The following is a 19,251-nucleotide window of genomic DNA, read 5'->3' as shown; positions in this document are numbered from 1 at the left end:
AAGCAATGTAATTGCTTCTTTTATGGTTTCTGACTAAAAAGCGTCCACTGTATTCCAGAATGCCTCAAAAGACATATGGTTGCCTTGGGCACTTCTTTATAAAATAAATTGCAACATTTCTTAGTCAAGAAGTTAAAAAAAGGAACAAAAGCAGACTTTCCTCTTTTGGATTCAACCACCTATTGAGTTAGTTATGTTCTCTACACATTAATTCAGCATCACATGTAGAATCATATCAAATCGGAGAAAAATGAACTCTTCATCACATCATTCAGTTAATGTTGTTTTCTCTCCCTATTTCAGGAATCATTACTTCAAACCACTCTTCATTTTGCTTTGTCTGACTTCCCTCATTGCACCAAACCATCCATTAGCAGAACATGCAGAATTCTACCCATGTGTGGCTGTGCTCAGTGATCATTTCAGAGCTATACACGAGAAAGAAAACTTTCCATGCCAAAGATGCCCAAATTCTTTTATCTGCCACCAAGCAGTCCTCCCTGGCGTGAAGCAGCAGCATGGGCATGGCCCCCATCCTGCAGGCTGGAGCCATGTTCCACTGGCTCAGGATAACAGGAGGAAAGGGCTGGAAAGCCCCACGGCCCCTGCTCACCCCAGGACTAGGACTGATTGTCCAGCTGGTGAGGGGTCTGAGTATCCTGTGAGGAGCCGCTGAGGGACACGGGGATGTTTATCCCGGAGAAAGGGAGGCTCAGGGCTGACCTTTCTCTACAACTCCCTGAAGTTGTAGCCAGCCGGGGTCGGTCCCTTCTCTCAGGGAACAAGTGACTAGATGGGAGGACATAGTCTCCAGCTGCACCGGGGGGGTTTAGGTCGGACATTAGCAGGAATTTTTTCACAATAAGGGTGGTTAGCCACTGGAATGGATTGATCATGGTGATGGAGTCACCGTCCTTGGAGTTGTTTTAAGACTGGATGCGTTTAGTGCCATGGTCTAGCTGACATGGGGGCGTTTACATTAGACTCAATGATCTCACAGATCTTTTCCTACGTAATTGATTCTATTTGATTCCGTGAAGGCTGCAGCGAGGGCAGAGCTCGGAGAACTGGCTCCTCATCTTGGCCAAACAAACAGTGCTTCCATGTTTGCCTCATCTCCCTTCGCTGCATCCCCAGCAGTTTGCACCGGACACTGCAAGAGGCCAGTACGTTATCCTGCCGTGTCAGGCAGCGGTTCTGGCTGGCGCGTCTCCCGGTGAAGGCTGCGCGCAGCGCCGGCTCCGCCGGGAGCTGCCGGCCCGAGCCTCCCACAGCAGCACCGCCGGCCCCGAGCCCCCCGCCAACATGGCGCCCCTGACCCCCGCGCTTCCTCTTCCGGCCGGGTTGCCATGGCGCTGCCCCCGGCCCAGCCTCCCCCCGCCCGCCGGTGTGTGTTTACATCGGGCAGGAGGAGCCGGAGCTCCAGCGCCGGGGGAGACGGGCACGCATCCGCCGGCCGCCCGCCCTCCGTGCATCCCCGTCGGGCGGTGCTCCGGGAGACGCGGCATGAAGGTGATGCTGGGCTGTCCCCGGGGCTCCCGGCGGCTGTGGGGGGCCGAGGGGCGGGGGCCGGGCCCGGCGGTAACCGGGAGCGGGAGGTGGTGGCGGCCGTGTAACGAAGTACACAACTTCCAGAAGCTTCCAACTTAGCGGGGGATGTGCTGTCGCTTCTTGGGTCCGTCTCCCGAGAAGAATCCCCCCTTTCCTCTCCGTAAAATCCGGATCGTTTCCTGCGGCGCTGAGACGGAGGGATGTAGCGTGGGAGCCGGAGGAGGCTGCCTGCGCCCGCTGCCCTTCTAGGCTGGTGTCTCCTCCTTCCCCCGGCATTTCCCTCATCCTCGGCACCTTCCCTCATCCTCAGCATCCCGAGCGCGGTTCCCTTTCCCGTGGGGATGCGCCTTGCAGTGCGGCCGGGCTGCTCCGGCGCTCACCTGTGCTGCTGCTCTCGCAGGCCCGGCCCTCAGCCTGGGGGAGATCGGCGCCTCACTCCGTAGTGTGCTGTGGAAAACTATTAGGATGGAGAATGTCTATAACCTGAGCCGGCTATTGGTGTGAGTGCTGAGGCTGGCTGCACTACAGAAGTAGCAGTATATAACGCTCAAATGCGAGGTTGTGCCTTTAGTTGTGTTGGTTAGGAGTCAGCAATGCTGTCGTATTGCTTCTTCTTCACTTTACGTTGTCGTATCTCTTTGTGTATGACTTTTGAAGGGGTTTTCTCTCATTGATCAGCCTGAAACTTGAGGCACACCAGGCATTCCCCGACTCCTGAATTTGTCCAGCAGTAATACAAATGATGTATTAGCTAGGTTGTAAGCTCTTTGAGGCAGAAACTGTACAGAAATTCTATCAATCTCAATGGAGAGATTTGGCTCAGGTCTTCCTCCAAGCCTCTGAGTAAAGTAAGTGTGTGTTAGAAGTTCTCAGCTTGTGCAGGTGTTGGGTTCTGGGAAGTGCAGTGTTCTGTGTGGCAGCCACTGAGGTTAACAATTGTCTCTGGGCACCACGGGCTCTTAACCATAAATATCTGCACAGCTGGTGGATGAAATAAAAGGGGCAGCCTCTGCATACAAGCAATAAATACATGTAAAAAGAGCATCTCCTTCTATGCAGTGTTATATTTTGTTATGCATTTGTACACGGCCTGATAGTAAAAAGTGTTTATTAAAAAGTTTTTTTTTCTTTCTCTCTGAATGTTTGTTAGTTCCAATAGTGTAGGATAATGAAAAGTATGTATTGAGAATGTTATTGATAAACAGCACTATGGCTTTGGATGATTTGTTGACTTACACTGTGAAACAAAAACTTCAGAGTGCTGTCTGAACAGTACATCCAGCTTGAGGTCAAAAATGAAATTATTTTCTTCATCTTCTGTTTTACTGCATGCAGAGTAAACAGCTGCTTATTCTTGCTAAGCCCATTACTTCTGCTGAATTCCTTTTTTTGCCCCACTAGAGTGGAGAAAGCTCACGGCTATTTAAGATGAGCTCATTCAAAATACAACAAGATGTGAATGGAATCATGTTCTGACCGCAAGGGAAGTGCGTGTGTTTGTGAGGGGAAAGTAGTTTGTTTGTTTTTAACCAATCATTTTTCAGGTATAACCACTGTGTAGGGCTTTTCAGTATAAAAGGAGTCACTTTTTTTTTTTTTCTCTGAGTGAGTAACTTCTTTCAGTGCACATTTCTTTCCATGTGTGCCACCTTTTGCTGTAGGAGTTGCTTCAAATTTCTTCTAGGTAAGATCATTGCAGATGCATGATTTAAAGTCTTAAGCTGGAGGTGGGGATAATTACCTTTTCATTTAACAAGTGGAGTGCATTGAAATGTGCAGTATTTTCACCCCTTTAAAAGGGTGAGGGAAGGAGAAGTGAAGGGTAAGGAAGAGGTGTCTGTAGTGTGAGTTGGATCTGAATCACATTTATGGGCCTGCGTGAGGAGCTTGGTGTGACTTTAAAACAAGTTTAACTTTTTCCTCATTGCAGGGAAGACATCAAAACTAAAACTTTCAAAAGACTTTCAAAAGTCACTGTGTCTATTTCTCCCCTAATTATTGTAATATCTTGGTAAATACATGTGAGTTTGTGTGTTTCTGGTGACGTTAGTTTTGATGCCGAGCGCTGAGCTCTGTGACGCTGGTTAGCACCTTGCTGAGAAGGCAGAGCAGTCAAAAGGAAACAGGTTAATGCTAGTGTGTATCAAAATGGTCTGCCTGCTTAGGGAAGTGAAGAAACAGGCAAAGGGAAGTAAGTGGTAACATCAGGGGATTTCTGTTGTAGAAGTGATTCTGTCAGGATCCTTTACTAATGCTGATCATTGCTGAGAAAACTGAAGCCTAATGTAGTTTAAGACAATCACATAATAAGTATACTGTTGACAAGGTAGAGTGAAGTAAAGCAATGCTTTAAAATTTGGTGTTGCAGCTGGACTTGATTCAAGATAGTCTTCATGTGGACTTTATTTCTGTTCCCATGTTTTTTAGGCTGTGTCCATGCTGAAGGACTGTCTCTCTGGGACCTTCCAAGCTATGCAAAATATGAAACTTGTTAAAGTCCCTTTTCCTGCTTCATAGGACAGGAGTGAGAGGCAAGGAGCTCAGATTGTGTGAGGAAGTGGACCCTTTCTGTATGTAGTAATGTGATATCTTTTGAGTATGTTAATAAAGTTTACTTTCCTTCAAGGGCAGATCATCCTAATGGCAAGGAAATACACCTTTTCAGGCTGCATGAGGAGCCTGGGTAACATGTCTGATCTCCATGTGGGGAGGGCAGTTCCATTTATTAAGGCAGTGGGGAGATAACCAAAAGCCTTTCTATCTCAATCAGCTGCTAATTACTGCCCACAACATAATATCTTTCCAGTATTAATCTCTTGTGGCTAAGTGCTGGATTTCTGAAGTCCTAGGCAGCACTGGTGAAGATTCTTGTGCCCTTGCTAACAGAACCTCTTCACACTGTATCTTCAATGGGTGAATGAGTTGGGGCATTAGGATGGATCCTGGTATGGTTCTGCTGTGGTGACTGCTTCTACCACTGCATCTGTCACTGGTCTAAACTAAATCCAAAATCAGAGAAATGAAAGGCATTGAGAGTGACAGGTCATATTGAAGTTCTTGTTTGTGAAAGCAAGCTCAAGATGTGATTTCAGTTAAGTAACTGGTCCCCTCTTTATTGAAAGGATTCTTCAAAGTAGAGTGAAAGCTTGTGGTACTTTGACGTGTGCTCACAGTTAAGTTATATAGTTTGGGATATGACAAGTGTCAAAAATGTGACATTTTACTTTGAGAAACCTGAAGCTATATTTAAGAGAGGGAATGTGAACTTACTGCCTATAGTTCTCTTTTTCTGACTGCCTGTGATAGTGAGTGTTGACAGATAAATTTGAGAGATCAGAATAAGGCAAGATATTTTGAAGATGCAGTATCAAATTTATGGAAAGCTCAAGTAAGTATTTTTCTTGCTTGTATTTACAGACAACTCTGTTCCTAAGGATGTCATGGGTTGTCCTGTCAAAATGATGTATATGTAAACTTTTTTTTTACATGTATGCAATCCTGTTTAGCAGGCTTCTTTATAGTTGAAATGAAAAGTACTTGGGAAAGGAACAGCTTATAAAAATAAGAGCCAAGAGGTGTTGCTTTCTATGGAGTATATAGTAATATTTTGTGTTGCTAACATGTAGTCCTAAATGTGATCTAGGAATCCAGAGGAGGGTGAATGTAAGTAATAGAGTAAAAGGGAACACAGAGTACATATTCTGTAGATAATTCTGATTTAAATATTTGCCTCTGATTGGTCACATCTGTTTTTCTTTATTGCTGAACTGCCTTACAAACTTCGCAGTGGTTTTCTTTTCCAATATTTCAGCTGAATTTCAGAGGGATGGGAAGGGGTTACCTTTGAAGTTCTGGGCAAGGTATATACTTATATAGATGGGGACAAATAGTAGAGCTCTTAAGTTTCTTCAAAAGAAATGTTCTGATTGAACTTGGTGTCACACAGAAGTGGTTTGTGCTGGTGCTAGTAAATCTTAGTCTTAATATGTCTGCAGAGCTGCTCAAGGTCTAGTGCAATTCTTGGGCTTTGATTCATTGTAAAAAATTTTGGAGGGAGACCCTTTGCTCCTCACAGATCTTCAAAGTAAAAGCAGCAGTTACCAGAAGCTGTTGCTTCCTGAATGGATTTCTACTTGTGTGTTGCTTGTGATTGTAGTGGTCAAGTTTTTTTTCTATCCGATGGCTGTTTGGATGCTGAGTGTAGTAACTCTGGTTGCAGTCTTGCATGCAAGTTGTGATCTTTCTTACCACTTCTTGGAGTGAGTCTGCGGGAAAGAGGTCTCTATGGAGCCTGAAATAAAAAGGGTGTTACTGCTGGCAGTGCTTCTGGCAGGCAAGTTTTGACTGTGCAGGCTAGGTGTGAAATTGGAGGGCTTAACAGTACCAGAAGTAGCTTTTGTTCTGTAGAATTGGTAAATATTTTATCTGAAATGTTTCTTCTTTAAAACACTACAGTAAGTGCATAGAATGACAAGCAACACTGATTTTGAAAAGCTCTGATGAGCTCAAAACTTATTTGTAAGGAAAGAAATATTAACTACCTAGCCATCAACAAAGTAAATTTAAAAGTTGTGTCATAAATGCATCATACTGCAATGTCCTAGCTAATTCCCAAATTCAGAAAATGTATTTTGAAGTACCTAGTGAAATAAGGGCACAGGAATAAGTTCTGTCCTGAATAGAGTATTTTATATTTATCCTCAATTTCTAGCATCTAAAATTACTTTTGAGGGTTTTGAAATAATTTTTTAACTTCAAATAGATTTGCAGCTTTTTTTTTTAGTCGAGTTTTTAAAAAGGAAATCAAGATTTTGGCAAGAAAACTTGTGTTTCAAACTCTTGCAGTGATGTCTCTTGTGAGAGAATGCTCATATTTTTCAACCTGTGTATATGTTTATGTACTTTGAATTCAAGTCCTACTTTAAACGCTCTTGAAAATTACTTAAATTTTAGCTCGTTAAAGCTAAAACAGTAGTAGTGCACTTTTAAGGAAATAAATGCATGGAAATCAGGTCATATGAAACCATAGTTATAGAATACTGCTTAATGCATATTTCCATGAGGTTTTCTGTTTGTTTGTTGTGGTTTTTTTAGTTGTGACTTTACTGAGGATAGTGAAAAGAATATTACATTAGAAGTCTCTAGTGTGGTTGAGAAAATCTTCAGGACCTCTGTCACATATATGCCTATATTATTAGGCAAAGTACTTCTCATTTTTTCAGACAAATTTCTCATGCTGTCTGCAATTCCCTAGAGGAATGTGGATACTTCCACATCTTGTTATGAAAATGGAGACTCTTCTTTCTGTAGAGTGCATTATCTCATTTCTTTAGTCAGAGTGATACTGGCATTAATCACTAAATCCATCTGTCAAGGACCAAGCTGGAAAAGTATATTTATAGTATGTTATAGTATAGTTATAATATAGTATAGTATGTTAGTTACTCTCTTTGGGCCAGGTCAGTGCATGATCAAATGAAATGTGGTTTGCTTGGTTTGGTTTTTGAAAACCACTCTTACATTCTTCCTGTGCTAACATTGATTTAGTAGGTAAAATCCAGATGGAAAATAAATGGTCGATCGAGACAAAATTCAATACAATAATAAATTCAAAATCCAGAACTGTCCTACCACTGAGCAGACTGTATTGGCTGTTTGTTGTATAAATGGTATTATCTACCCCATAAAAAACATGAACATGAAAAGTATAAACCATCAGTTTGCTGAATGGAGAATAGACCGTGGTGTCATTAGTACTCTTGAAAATTTACTTATGCCAAATAAACCCTAATTTGAATTATTGACAGTACAAAGTTGTTTTATTGCTGTAAAAATAGGATTTGACTGTTCTGCTGAGAACAATAGAACTCAATCTTGATTTGGCATTTGCAACATTAAATCTTGCTCTCATTGCCTCTATCCACCAGTCCTATTTTGTCAAGACAAAATTGTGTTGTTAAAATTGTAGCCTCTCTAATGTGTTTGTCCACACTCATAAAACAGCAAGTAGCCTAAGGAATTTTTCTGTTCTTTGTTACAGTATACTTTGAACAAAGTGCTACAATTTTACACTACTGTTATACTCAGCATTTCTATTTCTGTACTTTCCTTTAGTGTTCCAGGGGATTTATAACTGCAACTCAAATTCCCCTTGGGCTGAAACCTGGCACAGAAGCTCTCATTATAAGTGAACTTTGTTTTACAAAACTAAAAGCAAAGCATCCATCAAGAGGCTTTTTTAACATAGAGGAAAGCCAAAAAAAAAAAGAAGAACTTTATGGTCGTAGATCAATTTTATTCCCTCTGCAGGAAAAATCCAACCAACACTGAAAATCCCAAAGGTGTGGATGTGCAAAGTAATGATGGCAGATTCAATGGAACATTCCTGTTGCATTTGGAAAACTTTAATTTAAAGTCTTAATTCCTTAACATTCTGAAAATTCATTGGTGAAGTAAAAGCTGCAGCTGCAAACTGCCTAACAAAAGTACAGTGATAGTTTTAAACTTGTTTCCAGTGTCTGAACATGGTTACCTGTGCAGCAGAGAATAAGGAGATGATTGGGTGGTTGTGTGCTTCAGCTGAAGTACCTGTAGGTCCTCAGCTCCCTGGAAAAGGTTGTCATCATGTTGAACTACTTACCCAGTTGTTGGTTGTTTAATTTTTATTTTTCTTTAAACAATAGCCCCCTTTTTTTCTGTAGGAATCAAGACCTTACATAATTATGTGAAAAGCAGAAAGGGCACTGTGAGCCACAGGCCATTTTCAGATATGGAACAATTTAATTTGTTTAAATATGAAATATCAAAGATAAATTCTGAGAAGCTTCATAACAATGGCTGGATAGAGGAGAGATCTCAAATTAACAGTGTCATTTTTTATGTCATTTTAGGAAAGCCTGATGAAGGTCAGCTTCATTGTTACTGAATCTGACAACCCCTTTGACATCTGCAAACATCCAGCCCAGTCATAACATCTGTAATCTCTCACACATTTGGAGAAAGTGAAGTTGGGGTGAAAAGAGCTGGGGTTTTGTTTCTGTGGTGTTAGGAAGGGGCCAAGTATGCTAATGTGCAGGAAACTGGGTTTTAGTCATGTGGATTTGAAATAAGTATTTTTTAAACCTGATACAAAAATAGCCAATTCCCAGTACCCCTTTCACTGAGATACTTCAGCATCCTGAAGCACTTAACAAACTGTCGTGTGTTTGGGGATTACTTCACTTGTTTCTTCACACAGACCCACTGAGTCTTGTCATTCTTTAGGGGTGCATCTAGTCTTTATGATTATTAGTTGGCATATATTTATACATATATGATACTGTATAAAAAAGATGTTGGACCTATGCTGGGAAGCTGAAATCACAGATGTGGAGGTGTGAAGTGTGGGCTCCCATGAGTTTTCCTCTGCTTAATTGCTTTATTGGAAGGGTGCCTACATAGAATACCAGGTCTGAAAGTCACTGTTAGGCAGGACAGAGGACATGTGATTTATGCTGGCAGTTGAGGATTTGCATAGAAAGAAGCAAGTCTGACCTTCTGGGCTCTTAAGGAGAGGCTTTAGGAGGAATGAGGCAGTTTCTTGCAGTGGAAGAAGTAAGATTCTAGGCTCAAGTCCAGAATGTAAATGAATGAAGAATAATGACAGAAAGGAGAAATTGGAATAAAGTGTTTAGAAGCAAGAATGGAAATATGGAGGTTTAGATCAGGAAATAAATACCATGTTCACTTGAAAATGCACAGGGAAAGTAGTAGCTAAAGCTACAGATTTTAGAATTATTTCCAAGGTGTAGTCTCAGAACTGAGACAGTAAACTGCTGCTGAATCCATGGCTATGAGCTTTAGATTCCTTCAGCTTCTTTTTTGAAAGGGAGAAAAGATTACTTTTAGGTTTGAGTATAATGGAGAAGAGTATTTACATGATGTATTTCCTTCTGGTTCTGCTTATGGTAGGGGATTAAACATTATTTTTTGTCTTTTGTGAGTTGAGTCGGAATGGCAAGAAGGGGCAGAATTGTAAGATACATGGTTCTCTGAAGGAAATTTCTAGTTATTTGTCCCATACTCGTTCAATTTCATTAATAGTTTTTCACAGGATGCATTCTTAAAAAAAACAAAAAAAAAAATTGATTGCCCTCCCACATTGTTGTCCTTCTTGGACTCTGTTTTGGGGTTTTGTATTTTGCTACTTATTAGCAAAATGGATTCCTGATTCAGTGAACAGTCAATTGACAGACTTCAGTTTAAGATTATGTGCCATATTTGATGTGTTGCTAAGTACAAAAGTAGAGTCTAAAAGGCCTAAAAGTGGTTGTGGTGCAGGTAGGATTTTTTGGTTTCTTTGAGATGGCCTGCAGGGACTCTCTAGGAAGATGAGCCATGTTGGGGCATTTGCAGTGACAGTCTCATATTGGTATTGACTTAGGAGCAAAATGAGCTGACACTGATTGTTTTGTGTTGGACTTGCTCCTGTACTGTGTGGTATTTTGAGTACTTATTACTCTGCTGAGATTGAGATGGCTCTTTTTGTGATTGACCATGCTGATATCATTTGTTAGTACAAATGTTGTGGTAAATGGAGCCCTTGGTTTCAGCATCATAAACATAACCCTGTATCTTGTGGAAAATGCTGACCCTGACTGGATAGGAACTTGCTTTCTGTCATGCATGCATTTACTACAGCACTTATAAAATATACAGTCTTCAATGTACTGAAAATCTGAGCATGTAGGTAAAGTTCTGGTCATAATTATTCTCAAAATATTTTACCCAGTGGAAGAGCACCAGGTATGCTCTGAAATGCTTGTATGCGATTTGTCACACTTGTTTAGTTTAGTACTGGCAGTCCCCTCTACCCATAAGTGCATAGCCTTTTATGAAACACATTAGAAAAAGAAGAAAAAAACATAAAGCCACTACTCACTTTTGATAGCATTTTGCATCCTTTTTGTATTTATGTAGATGACAACAAGTGTGACCCAGAGGAGCATCACTTGTCATAGGGTGTCATTGGGAGAAGCTACTGAGCAGGTTTGCCTTCTAGGAAATTGACAATACTGACTGTTTTGAAGAAGGCAAGATAATGCTTTTCTTGGTCACTTTTCTGTAGTCCCTGGAAGTTGCATTGTCTCCTTGGGCAGCATATAGATAGTATGTGCAGATGGCTCGCTCTTGTTTTAAGAAATTAAAGTAATTTTGTTGTTTTAAACCAGAAAGTACAGGCACAGGAGTCACATTCAAGACCTAGTCTAGTTTAGGAGTTCTGTAGTTGTGGTTCAGAATGTTTCCAAGGCAAATGTTTGTGCCTCATGTCTTACATGTCCACATGTTTTATACGAAAAATAAATCGTCTGATCTGGTATACTGCTGTAGCCTCGTCTTTCCTTTTACTTTTCTCTCTGTAGCACTGATGGGTAGGAAAGAAGTGTAAATTCATATATTGCCAGTTGATATAGAAAGTTATTCAGATACATTCTTTATATTCAGTTTGTTGCTCTTATCCAGAATTGTTTACATGTTCTTAAAATCTGGACCACGTTATTTAGTTGAAGTGAAGAGATGGTAAGATCTTGATGTTGATTATTGACTCCTGGTTTTATTTATTTATTTTTTAATTGGACTAAGGCTACTTACTACTTTCCCATCTGTACCATGTGGTAAACACTTTTTTCCTTTTCTGTCATAGCTACTACAAGGCATGACTTAATGTTTGAACTGTTCACTGACCAAAGCTGGGCAGTGTTGATAAGTGAGGAGAAATAGGTAAATAGCCTAGGTAAAACTTACATAGTCATGGATGGCAGAAATCTGGGTTATGACCCTGGCACCATCACAGTAGACCTGTACACTGGGTGGACTCTTTTTTCCCTGCTGTAAAACATCTGAAAAGCATGGTGGTACTTCTTGTTTTCATGTCCATTTTGGTGAAAAAAAAAAAGAGTAATGGATGAAAATGTGAGCTACTTGTGCAAAGGATGGAATTTGAAAAGTGTAGTGCTCTTCATAATGTGCAAATTGAGGGAAGAGAGAAAGTAGCCAATGCTGTTGGGGGTAACCTTGCAGTCACAGGGTTTGGAATGAATAAAAATAAATACTACAGCTTTAGGGCTATGAGCCCCTTTTCTTCCTGACTTCAAATAATAACATTTTGCAAGCTGTTGATGTACCAGCTGTATTTCTGTAACATTCCAGCTGCGTATGTTAGTACACATTTTCAGATAGTTCAGACTACAAACCCAGTCATGTTTTCAGAGTGCACAAAAGCTTCATTTCCTAATGACTGCTAAGTTTGTCATTTCACTCTTCACTGTACTAACATTGCAAAGAAAATTAGGTTTTCTAAAAGGGAGTCCTCTAGCTATGCCTAGTGTTTACCCTTCTGTTACTTAAACACAAGGTAAGTTTGGTAGAAAAAGATGTTGCCGTTTTTTTCTGTGTTAGTTTGAAACTAAAAAAGCAACTAAGCAACTACACTTTTATGACTCTACATGTCATGAAAATATTGTGTGTATAAAGTCGGTTCAGCTGCAAATCTTTTAACTCTGCACATGTTCTTCCAGCAGTAACATTGCAGGCACTTTACAGGGTCAAGGAGACTGGAACATGGAAATGCAGAACCTGGGAGGGCAGTCCCATTTCAGTTTTGCAGGAATGGCTACTTTGGCATATTACACTTGGAGGCACAAATGGATGTACTGGGCTTGTAGGGGAAAACTCCACAGTCAGTGGACCTGCATAGGTTAGAAGGTTGTAAACCAGTCTGCTTTGTTTTCCTTTGAAAAAAGTGGCATTTCAGAATCTAGTCTTGATAAGACAAAGAAAAGGTTTTTTTCCTGAAAATTCCAGTTGATGGTGGATCTGCTGCTTGATAAATGGAAATTTTAATTGATTATTTCATTATGTTTTGGAAATAGTGATTTAGAAATTTTGCTTCACTGTTCATTTTCTGGTTTTCAGTCAGTTAAGACCCTTGTAACTTTGTGTGCTGTCTTGAAAAGTCCTTTTCTTTCTTTTTCTTTTTTTTTTTTCTTTTTAACATTCCCCTTTTTATAATTTCACTGCAAACAAATCTCCCAGCTATTTCTTCAGCTAAAGTGAGCTTCTTGTGTCCTTACTGTCTGGCATGTTCTCTAGTCCTGTAACCATTTTTGTGGTTCTTGTCTGAGCTTTCTGCAATTTACCCCCTCTTGCTGTTCTGTTCTGCAGGGCCCTAGCTTAGAAACACAGATGGTGGATGATGAAGCTGAGACTACAAGTGAAGAATTGCCTCCTCATCTGCGGGAAGAGCCTCCCGAAGGTACAGTACTGGCAGTCAATATAAACTCTTTGCAGTCAGTTGAGGAAAATGTTCTGGCCAAGAAATCTGATTTATCTGTCTGACTTGAACCTGTATCTGCCTGTTTTCTGAGAGGGATCAAGCTTTGTCAGAGCTGACAGTTAGGCCAACCTCCTAGCCAGAGGTCTAGCCAGCCCCTAAGCCTTTTTTGCATTCAGAAGAGGCTTTACCCACTGAGGTGCAGACACAGTTCTGCATTCTCTTTAACAATATGGCTTCTGATTAAAATTGTCCTGCTTGATCATCCTGTCTTCAGGCTTAGGAATAAAATGCTTTCTCTACTGTCTTGTTGTGATGTTTTGAGCCTTCATTAGGGGTGACTTCCTAAGTAGTCATCTTTTGTCTGTCTACCTCTCTCTGCAGCATCCTGCTGTTGAAATTGTCCCCAGCAGAGACTTGTCAAAGTTAGGTATTCTAGTGATTTTGTTTCTTGTCACTGTCTCTCTTGGAAGCCAGTTTAGCCATCTGAGGAGGAGGCAATGAGATGCTGTCCATCAGCAGGAGGCTCAAAAATGCTAATTTTAATTAAAAACCTTGTTTGCAATGACATGCCCTGGATTTGTACAGGAAACAGATTTTTCCCACTGTGCAAAAGTCACAGATGTATATATGCAGCAAAATTAGGTGTTGCTTTCTTTTGGATGGAAGCTGCTAATATTGCTGCAAGTGATGATACATCCTGAGCTTTGTCTTCAGTTCAGTGGCTCCTAAAACACAATCACTCATAATCATTGTGGATGGCTTAAACAACCCAGAGAGTGCTGAGATTCTTATTAGCAACTTACTGTTAAAATACCGTGACATGTCTCTGTGAAACATAAGTGTTTTTATATTTTTCCTTTAAGAGAGAAAGGTGCTGATATAGCATTTATGCTGACAGCCAATATTAAAGGGAATGTAAACCAAGTGGATGGTTTTAGTAATTTGCTGCTCCCATCCCTTCTTGTTGAGCATTCTGTTAAAGTTTTCTTATTAAGTTGTAATTTCTTGTTCTGCCATTTCATATACTTTGTGTTGACAATGACAGTATACAGAGGTAAGTGAAAGGTAGGTTTCTTTTGCAACTCTTACAAAGCCAGAAGGAAATAGATGTGGAGGATGTTGTGATTATTCTATATATACATGGAGGATATAGTATTAATATTCCCTCTCCCTTTCTTTGTAACTAATGCCAAGTCAGCATGTAATGATAGTTCATTGTTGAAGTAAGAATTCTGGTCACTAGCCTAAGCTGATGATTTCATGAGCCTGGAGACTGTGTCCTGGAATGTAAAACTATCTTGGCTCATCAGGTTATCAGGAATAGGCTTAGATTTTGGACTGTGGCTTTGACTTGTATAATCAGAAGTGGTTTTTTTTTCAATGTGGCCTAGTATTTTTGCAAACCAACTTTTTAAAATGAAAGTAAGTTCTTCTGCCTGCAGCCCTGCTGGTTCGAATGACAGTGAAATATGTCTGTGTTAATATTCTACTGTGACTTATTGGATGGTCTGGGAGAAGTATGTGGTCTGGATACACCTACTTTCCTTGTGTGATGAAAAAGAACTATGGCAGTTGTGCTGATTTGGTTAAGCAGTGATATAGTAGATAAAGTCTGAGCGCAGTATGTACCTTCTGAATTTACGATGACCTCAAGAATAGCAAAATAGGAGGAATGTTGAGAGTGCAACTGGAACTAGATTCTGCTTGACAGAAGAAGTGGAAAGATTTGTCCTGAAGGAGAGCAATCAGGATTATGCTGAATTTATGGCTGACTTAGGGTATTGGTGAAGTTGAGTAATGGAAATGTTCTTAGAAGCTGCTGTCTACCAACATAGACCAACCAGAATAACTATAAAGAACGTGTAGTTGCAGGAATGATTGCAAATACCTCATGAAAGAATAAGAACTCTGAAGTTCTTTGACTTAAATACCATTCAGAGTACTGTCTTATCTTTGCTTCTCTTCAGAGTTCTTGTTTTTTCTGACAGCACTTCCCTGGTTAAAACAGATGCTTTGCAATACATAAAACAATGTTGTTGTGACTACTGCAGTCTTGTTTCCTGGGATCTATGAATTGGAGACCATGCCTGCTTGCCTTCTGGTAATGAGTGCATAAGGGATGGAAGGCTCTCCAGAGTCTCTCTGTCTAGCACAGTCCATTATTTCACCAGATTGCATCACAGTAACTTCATTTCCTATCTTGCACAGCATATCTACTGCTGTTCTGAAAGGAGGGGAATTGGAAGCACTGTTCTATGTATGAATTGCAGGAAAATAAAAGTTTGCTTTTCATGGATTGTCATATTTCTAAACAGTGCTGCACCATGGCCTTCTACAAATAATGGGATGATTTTACACGTCCATCATATGCATAACTAAATGGGGTAGGTGTATGTGTGGGTAACAACTGGTATGGAGTAGCAGACATTGGTCCCAAGTGCAGTGTGGCAGCCTGGCAGCATTTGAGGCCAGAGAAATACCAAACGAGACATAGCCAAGACAGAGGCTGGTATCTGTGTGTAACCTGAATACGATTGTTTTATCTGCTGTTGAATTTAACTTTTCTGTGTTCAGCTGAGCCAGCAGGGTGAATGAGCTAAAAGCAGAGCTGCTGCCGGAGCCCGCAGCTGGTGGTGGGTACCTCGAGGGTGACGAGGGTCGCTGTGCGGGCGGTGGCCGCGCGGGGGCGCTGCAGGCCCGGCCATGCCGCCCGGCCCCAGCTCATCCCGGGCAGCGCTCCGCGCGTCCCGCCCGCCGGAGAACGCCAGCCTGCTAACGCCTCTTCCCTCAGCCCTCTGTGGGACTGCAAGGGAAGCTTCACACGCTGCCGCGGGAAGGCTGTTCATGCCCTAGCGGTACTTTACTCTTGACATCGTGATCCATCTGCCACATTCATGGGGGGTTTTTTATTCCCCCTTCATCTTTAGTATCTCTGCGATCCTTCTAAATACTTTTTTCCCTCCCCTCATTTGAAAGGCAGGCACAGGGGAGCAGTAGCAAGTAGTATCTGGTGTGCTGGTGTGCTTAGCACTTCACAGAGCAGGCTGTGTAGGGCAGGTTTACCATCACTAGCCAGTGAAGGGCAGTGAGCTCTGCAGAGGAGCACACTACCCTAAGTGGTATGAACTGCTTCCTTCTTTGCAAGAAATTCAGCATGGCTGGTCTGTGTTGCCACACGTCTGAGCTACTTTTATGTAGATTCTGTGTGATCTTGAATGTTAAGTGGAAGTTTGAGCGCTGTGAGAAAACTAGATTTAGTTACTCATGTACAGCAACACCTGGCTGTATCTGTTGCTTCTTTATTCTCCACTGCAGAGTTCTGTTGCTGATCATTTAATACAGTGCAGTGTTAATTGATATGATCACTTCACTTTTCTGTCCTTTTCCACTGAATTAATCAAGAAAGGTGATAGCAACAAAATCTGGTGGTGATTAAATCTTCTCCATTAGGAAATGTCAGCACCTCCTTTGCTTCTTATATACCCCATTTATTACATGATTTTTTGTGGGAAACGTAGCTTTACTCTGTCAAACTGCTAAAAACTATGCATTTCAGGAGTGTCTACTTTATTGAAACTGGACCATAGCTGTAGTTTGTTTCAGCCTTGCTTTGCTAAGTAGTACTGTGTATACTAAAGCTCATTTCAAGGTGGTATGGTCTGGTTGTAAAGCTGTGCCACTGGTTAACAGTGGTTGTCCCTCTTGAGAGTTTACAAACCAGTGCTTTCTTCCATGGCCTTTAAGTACTAAGCATGAAGATTTTATCAGCTATGATCAGTTTGGCAATAAGCCTGAGTCTTATTATTAACCGTCTGCTAACTCTTCTGTAGTTTTCAGACCTACCAGAGATGTTCCTTCTTTGTTGCAGACAGATTGGGCCATGTGGAGTAAAGCTTTATTAAAAGCAATGGGTCTTAGCAGCTCTGCAGTATATAACACATCTTGGGAAATTTACTTTCCAAATAACTGTGGTGTTCTTAATTCAAATTGTTTTACACTTGCTGTGGGTAAAGAATACACAGAGATAGTTACTGTAAATCAGATGATTTGCAGGAGTTTAGAACATAGTATCTTGTGTGAGCCTTATAATCTGCCTCCATGGAGGCATGTAGCCTTTGCTGTTTTATATCTTCTGCAGTATAAACCTATATTGCATGTTTCTATAGGAAGCTTTAGGACTCCTTATCCACAGTTGGAGAATCTCCAATCCAAAGAATATGGGAGTTTTGTGGATGGCTCATTCGGGATTGAGTTTTGATACCAGCATTTTACCTAGATCTGTATGGATCTAACTAAAATAAAATACAGGTGTGTTTCAGTTGAGGTACTACATCCATTTGAAATATCTGAAATTAATTAGACTGTTAACTTCATGTTTGTGTATTCTCTTATAAGACCATAACAATTTGTCGAAACCATCACATGCCAGAGGAACATGCCTTTTCAGGCATCTCATCTGTGATGAGACCTTCAGTTGACCATGATATAGGTGTTAAAAGGGTATATGCTTATAAACAGATCCAGTTTTGATGAATGGATGGCACTTTTCTAATTATTGTTGGGCCAAATGTCTTCTGCAACAATTGCCATACCAAGATTTAAATCATGCAAACTTTATCTGCAATGTTTGGCATCTTCTTACTGTAAATAATGTTTAGTATATCTGTCTCCAAACTGCCTATATCCAAAGAACCTCAAAGAAATTACCTTGGAAAATGATGTAGTTAATAGCAGTTCAATTTCCTTTCAGTATCAAGCTTTCTGCTAAATTCTGTTGCCTTTTCTGCTGTGAAGTAACTTAACAAAATTGCCTGTGGCATTTAGTGTTGTATACTACACACTTAGGTAAGTGTGTGTAGTCTACCAGACCAGTATCTTGAAGTTCTGTGAAGCTGGCAGATGCAAAGCTGTGGAATCTGCTAAGCCCACCTCTACTTTCCTGAGCCAAACAACTCTCTTCAGTGTGCTACCTCATAAGGTCCAACAGTCAAATCCATCTGCAGAGCACCTCTTAAAATGCTTTTTCTGTCTATTGGCCAGTCAGCCTGGGTTGACCTCTACAGTTCTGTGGTTGTGTAACAAAAGCAAAAGACTGGGAAAAGTGGCAGCTATAATCTATGCCAGCAGTGTGGCCTGGCAGCAGGAGGGCCAACCATGCCCTGGGGGGCATCAGGGACAGCATCACCAGCTGGGCAAGGGAGGGGATCGTCCTGCTCTGTTCTGGCACAACCCAAGTCCTGTGTGCAGTTTTGGGCACCACAATGTAAGAAAGACATGGCACTATTAGAGAGCATCCAAAGGAGAGCCATGAGGATGATGAAGGGCCTGGAAGGGAAGCCATATGAGGAAAGGCTGAGGTAACTTGGTTCCTTCAGCCTGGAGGAGACTGAGGGGAGATGTTATCGCAGGCTGCAAATTCATTGTGAGGGGAAGAGGAGGGGCAGACACTGAGTCAGGGGAAGTTTGCATTGGGTATTAGGAAAAGGTTTTTCACCCAGAGGATGGTTAGGTGCTGGAGCAGGCTCCCCAGGGAACTGGTTATAGCACCAAGTCTAACAGAGTTCAAGAAGTGTCTGAACAATGCTCTCAGGCACATGATGTGATTCTTGGGATTGTCCTGTGCAGGGCCAGAAGTTGGGCTTGATGATCCTTTGAGTCCCTTCCAACTCAGGATATTCTATGATTCCTAGCTCTACTGTTGACTTATTTTGTGGCTCTAGTCAAGTAGTTTTGCCTTCCTTAAACCATAGTATTATTTGTGTATGAAACAGAAATTATTGTTCTTGTTTATAAATGGAGTGGATGAAAAAGCAAACTGTAAGTTTTTGGGCTTTTATAGGTGGAAGATACTTGAAAATCGAAACAGAAATTGTGAATTGGAACAGAAATGTTTAAATAAAACAAAACTTTGCCTGATACATAACTTGTCCATTTTTTCTCTTTTTTTGTCTCTTTGAGTCCTCAAAAAGGTGATTGGACTTGTCAGATAATCTTAAACAGAAAGGCAGGTTTCTTAAAAAGCAGGAAAAGAAATTAGCAGTGAAGCTGTCTGTTCTTTGGAACTGGGACTTTATGTACCTGGCGTGTCCTCTCATCTGTAAAAGCGTTTCCTGAGCTACTTCTGTAAGTGCCCTGAGGCTGAAGAGCAGCATTTCAGTATCATCTGTCTCTAAGGCACAGATTCCTTGTAGCTGTGCTCTTGTGTTGGCCAAAGCAGTTCTTGTTTCTGCAAAAGAAATGACCTCTAGTGTCAGCTCAGTTTTGTGCACAAAGCCTGGCTTAGTATTTCTGGTAGATTATAAAACACTTTCATATCCATCAAAGGTTCTAATGTGTTAAATTTATTATCATCGTTTTAATAAAGCTAGGGCTCTTCTTTGTTTAAA

At 41.1% G+C, this 19,251-nt stretch overlaps 1 protein-coding gene across 1 annotated transcript in view; it reads left to right on the top strand.

Annotated features, from left to right (window-relative positions):
* The first annotated feature begins 1,029 nt into the window (after positions 1-1,029).
* LOC130254257 (transmembrane protein 263-like) overlaps positions 1,030-19,251 on the top strand; it is a 199,484-nt gene continuing 181,262 nt past the window's right edge. Inside the window, exons 1-2 of the mRNA XM_056493624.1 lie at positions 1,030-1,512; positions 12,754-12,844. Coding sequence (XP_056349599.1) covers positions 1,306-1,512; positions 12,754-12,844 — 298 coding nt within the window. The 5' untranslated portion in view covers positions 1,030-1,305. The remainder of the gene's footprint in view (positions 1,513-12,753; positions 12,845-19,251) is intronic.

Source organism: Oenanthe melanoleuca, chromosome 5, assembly GCF_029582105.1.
Source record: "Oenanthe melanoleuca isolate GR-GAL-2019-014 chromosome 5, OMel1.0, whole genome shotgun sequence".
Classification (NCBI taxonomy): domain Eukaryota; kingdom Metazoa; phylum Chordata; class Aves; order Passeriformes; family Muscicapidae; genus Oenanthe; species Oenanthe melanoleuca.
The sequence above is the reverse complement of the archived record's forward strand: the minus strand, read 5'-3'. Positions and strand labels throughout refer to the sequence as shown.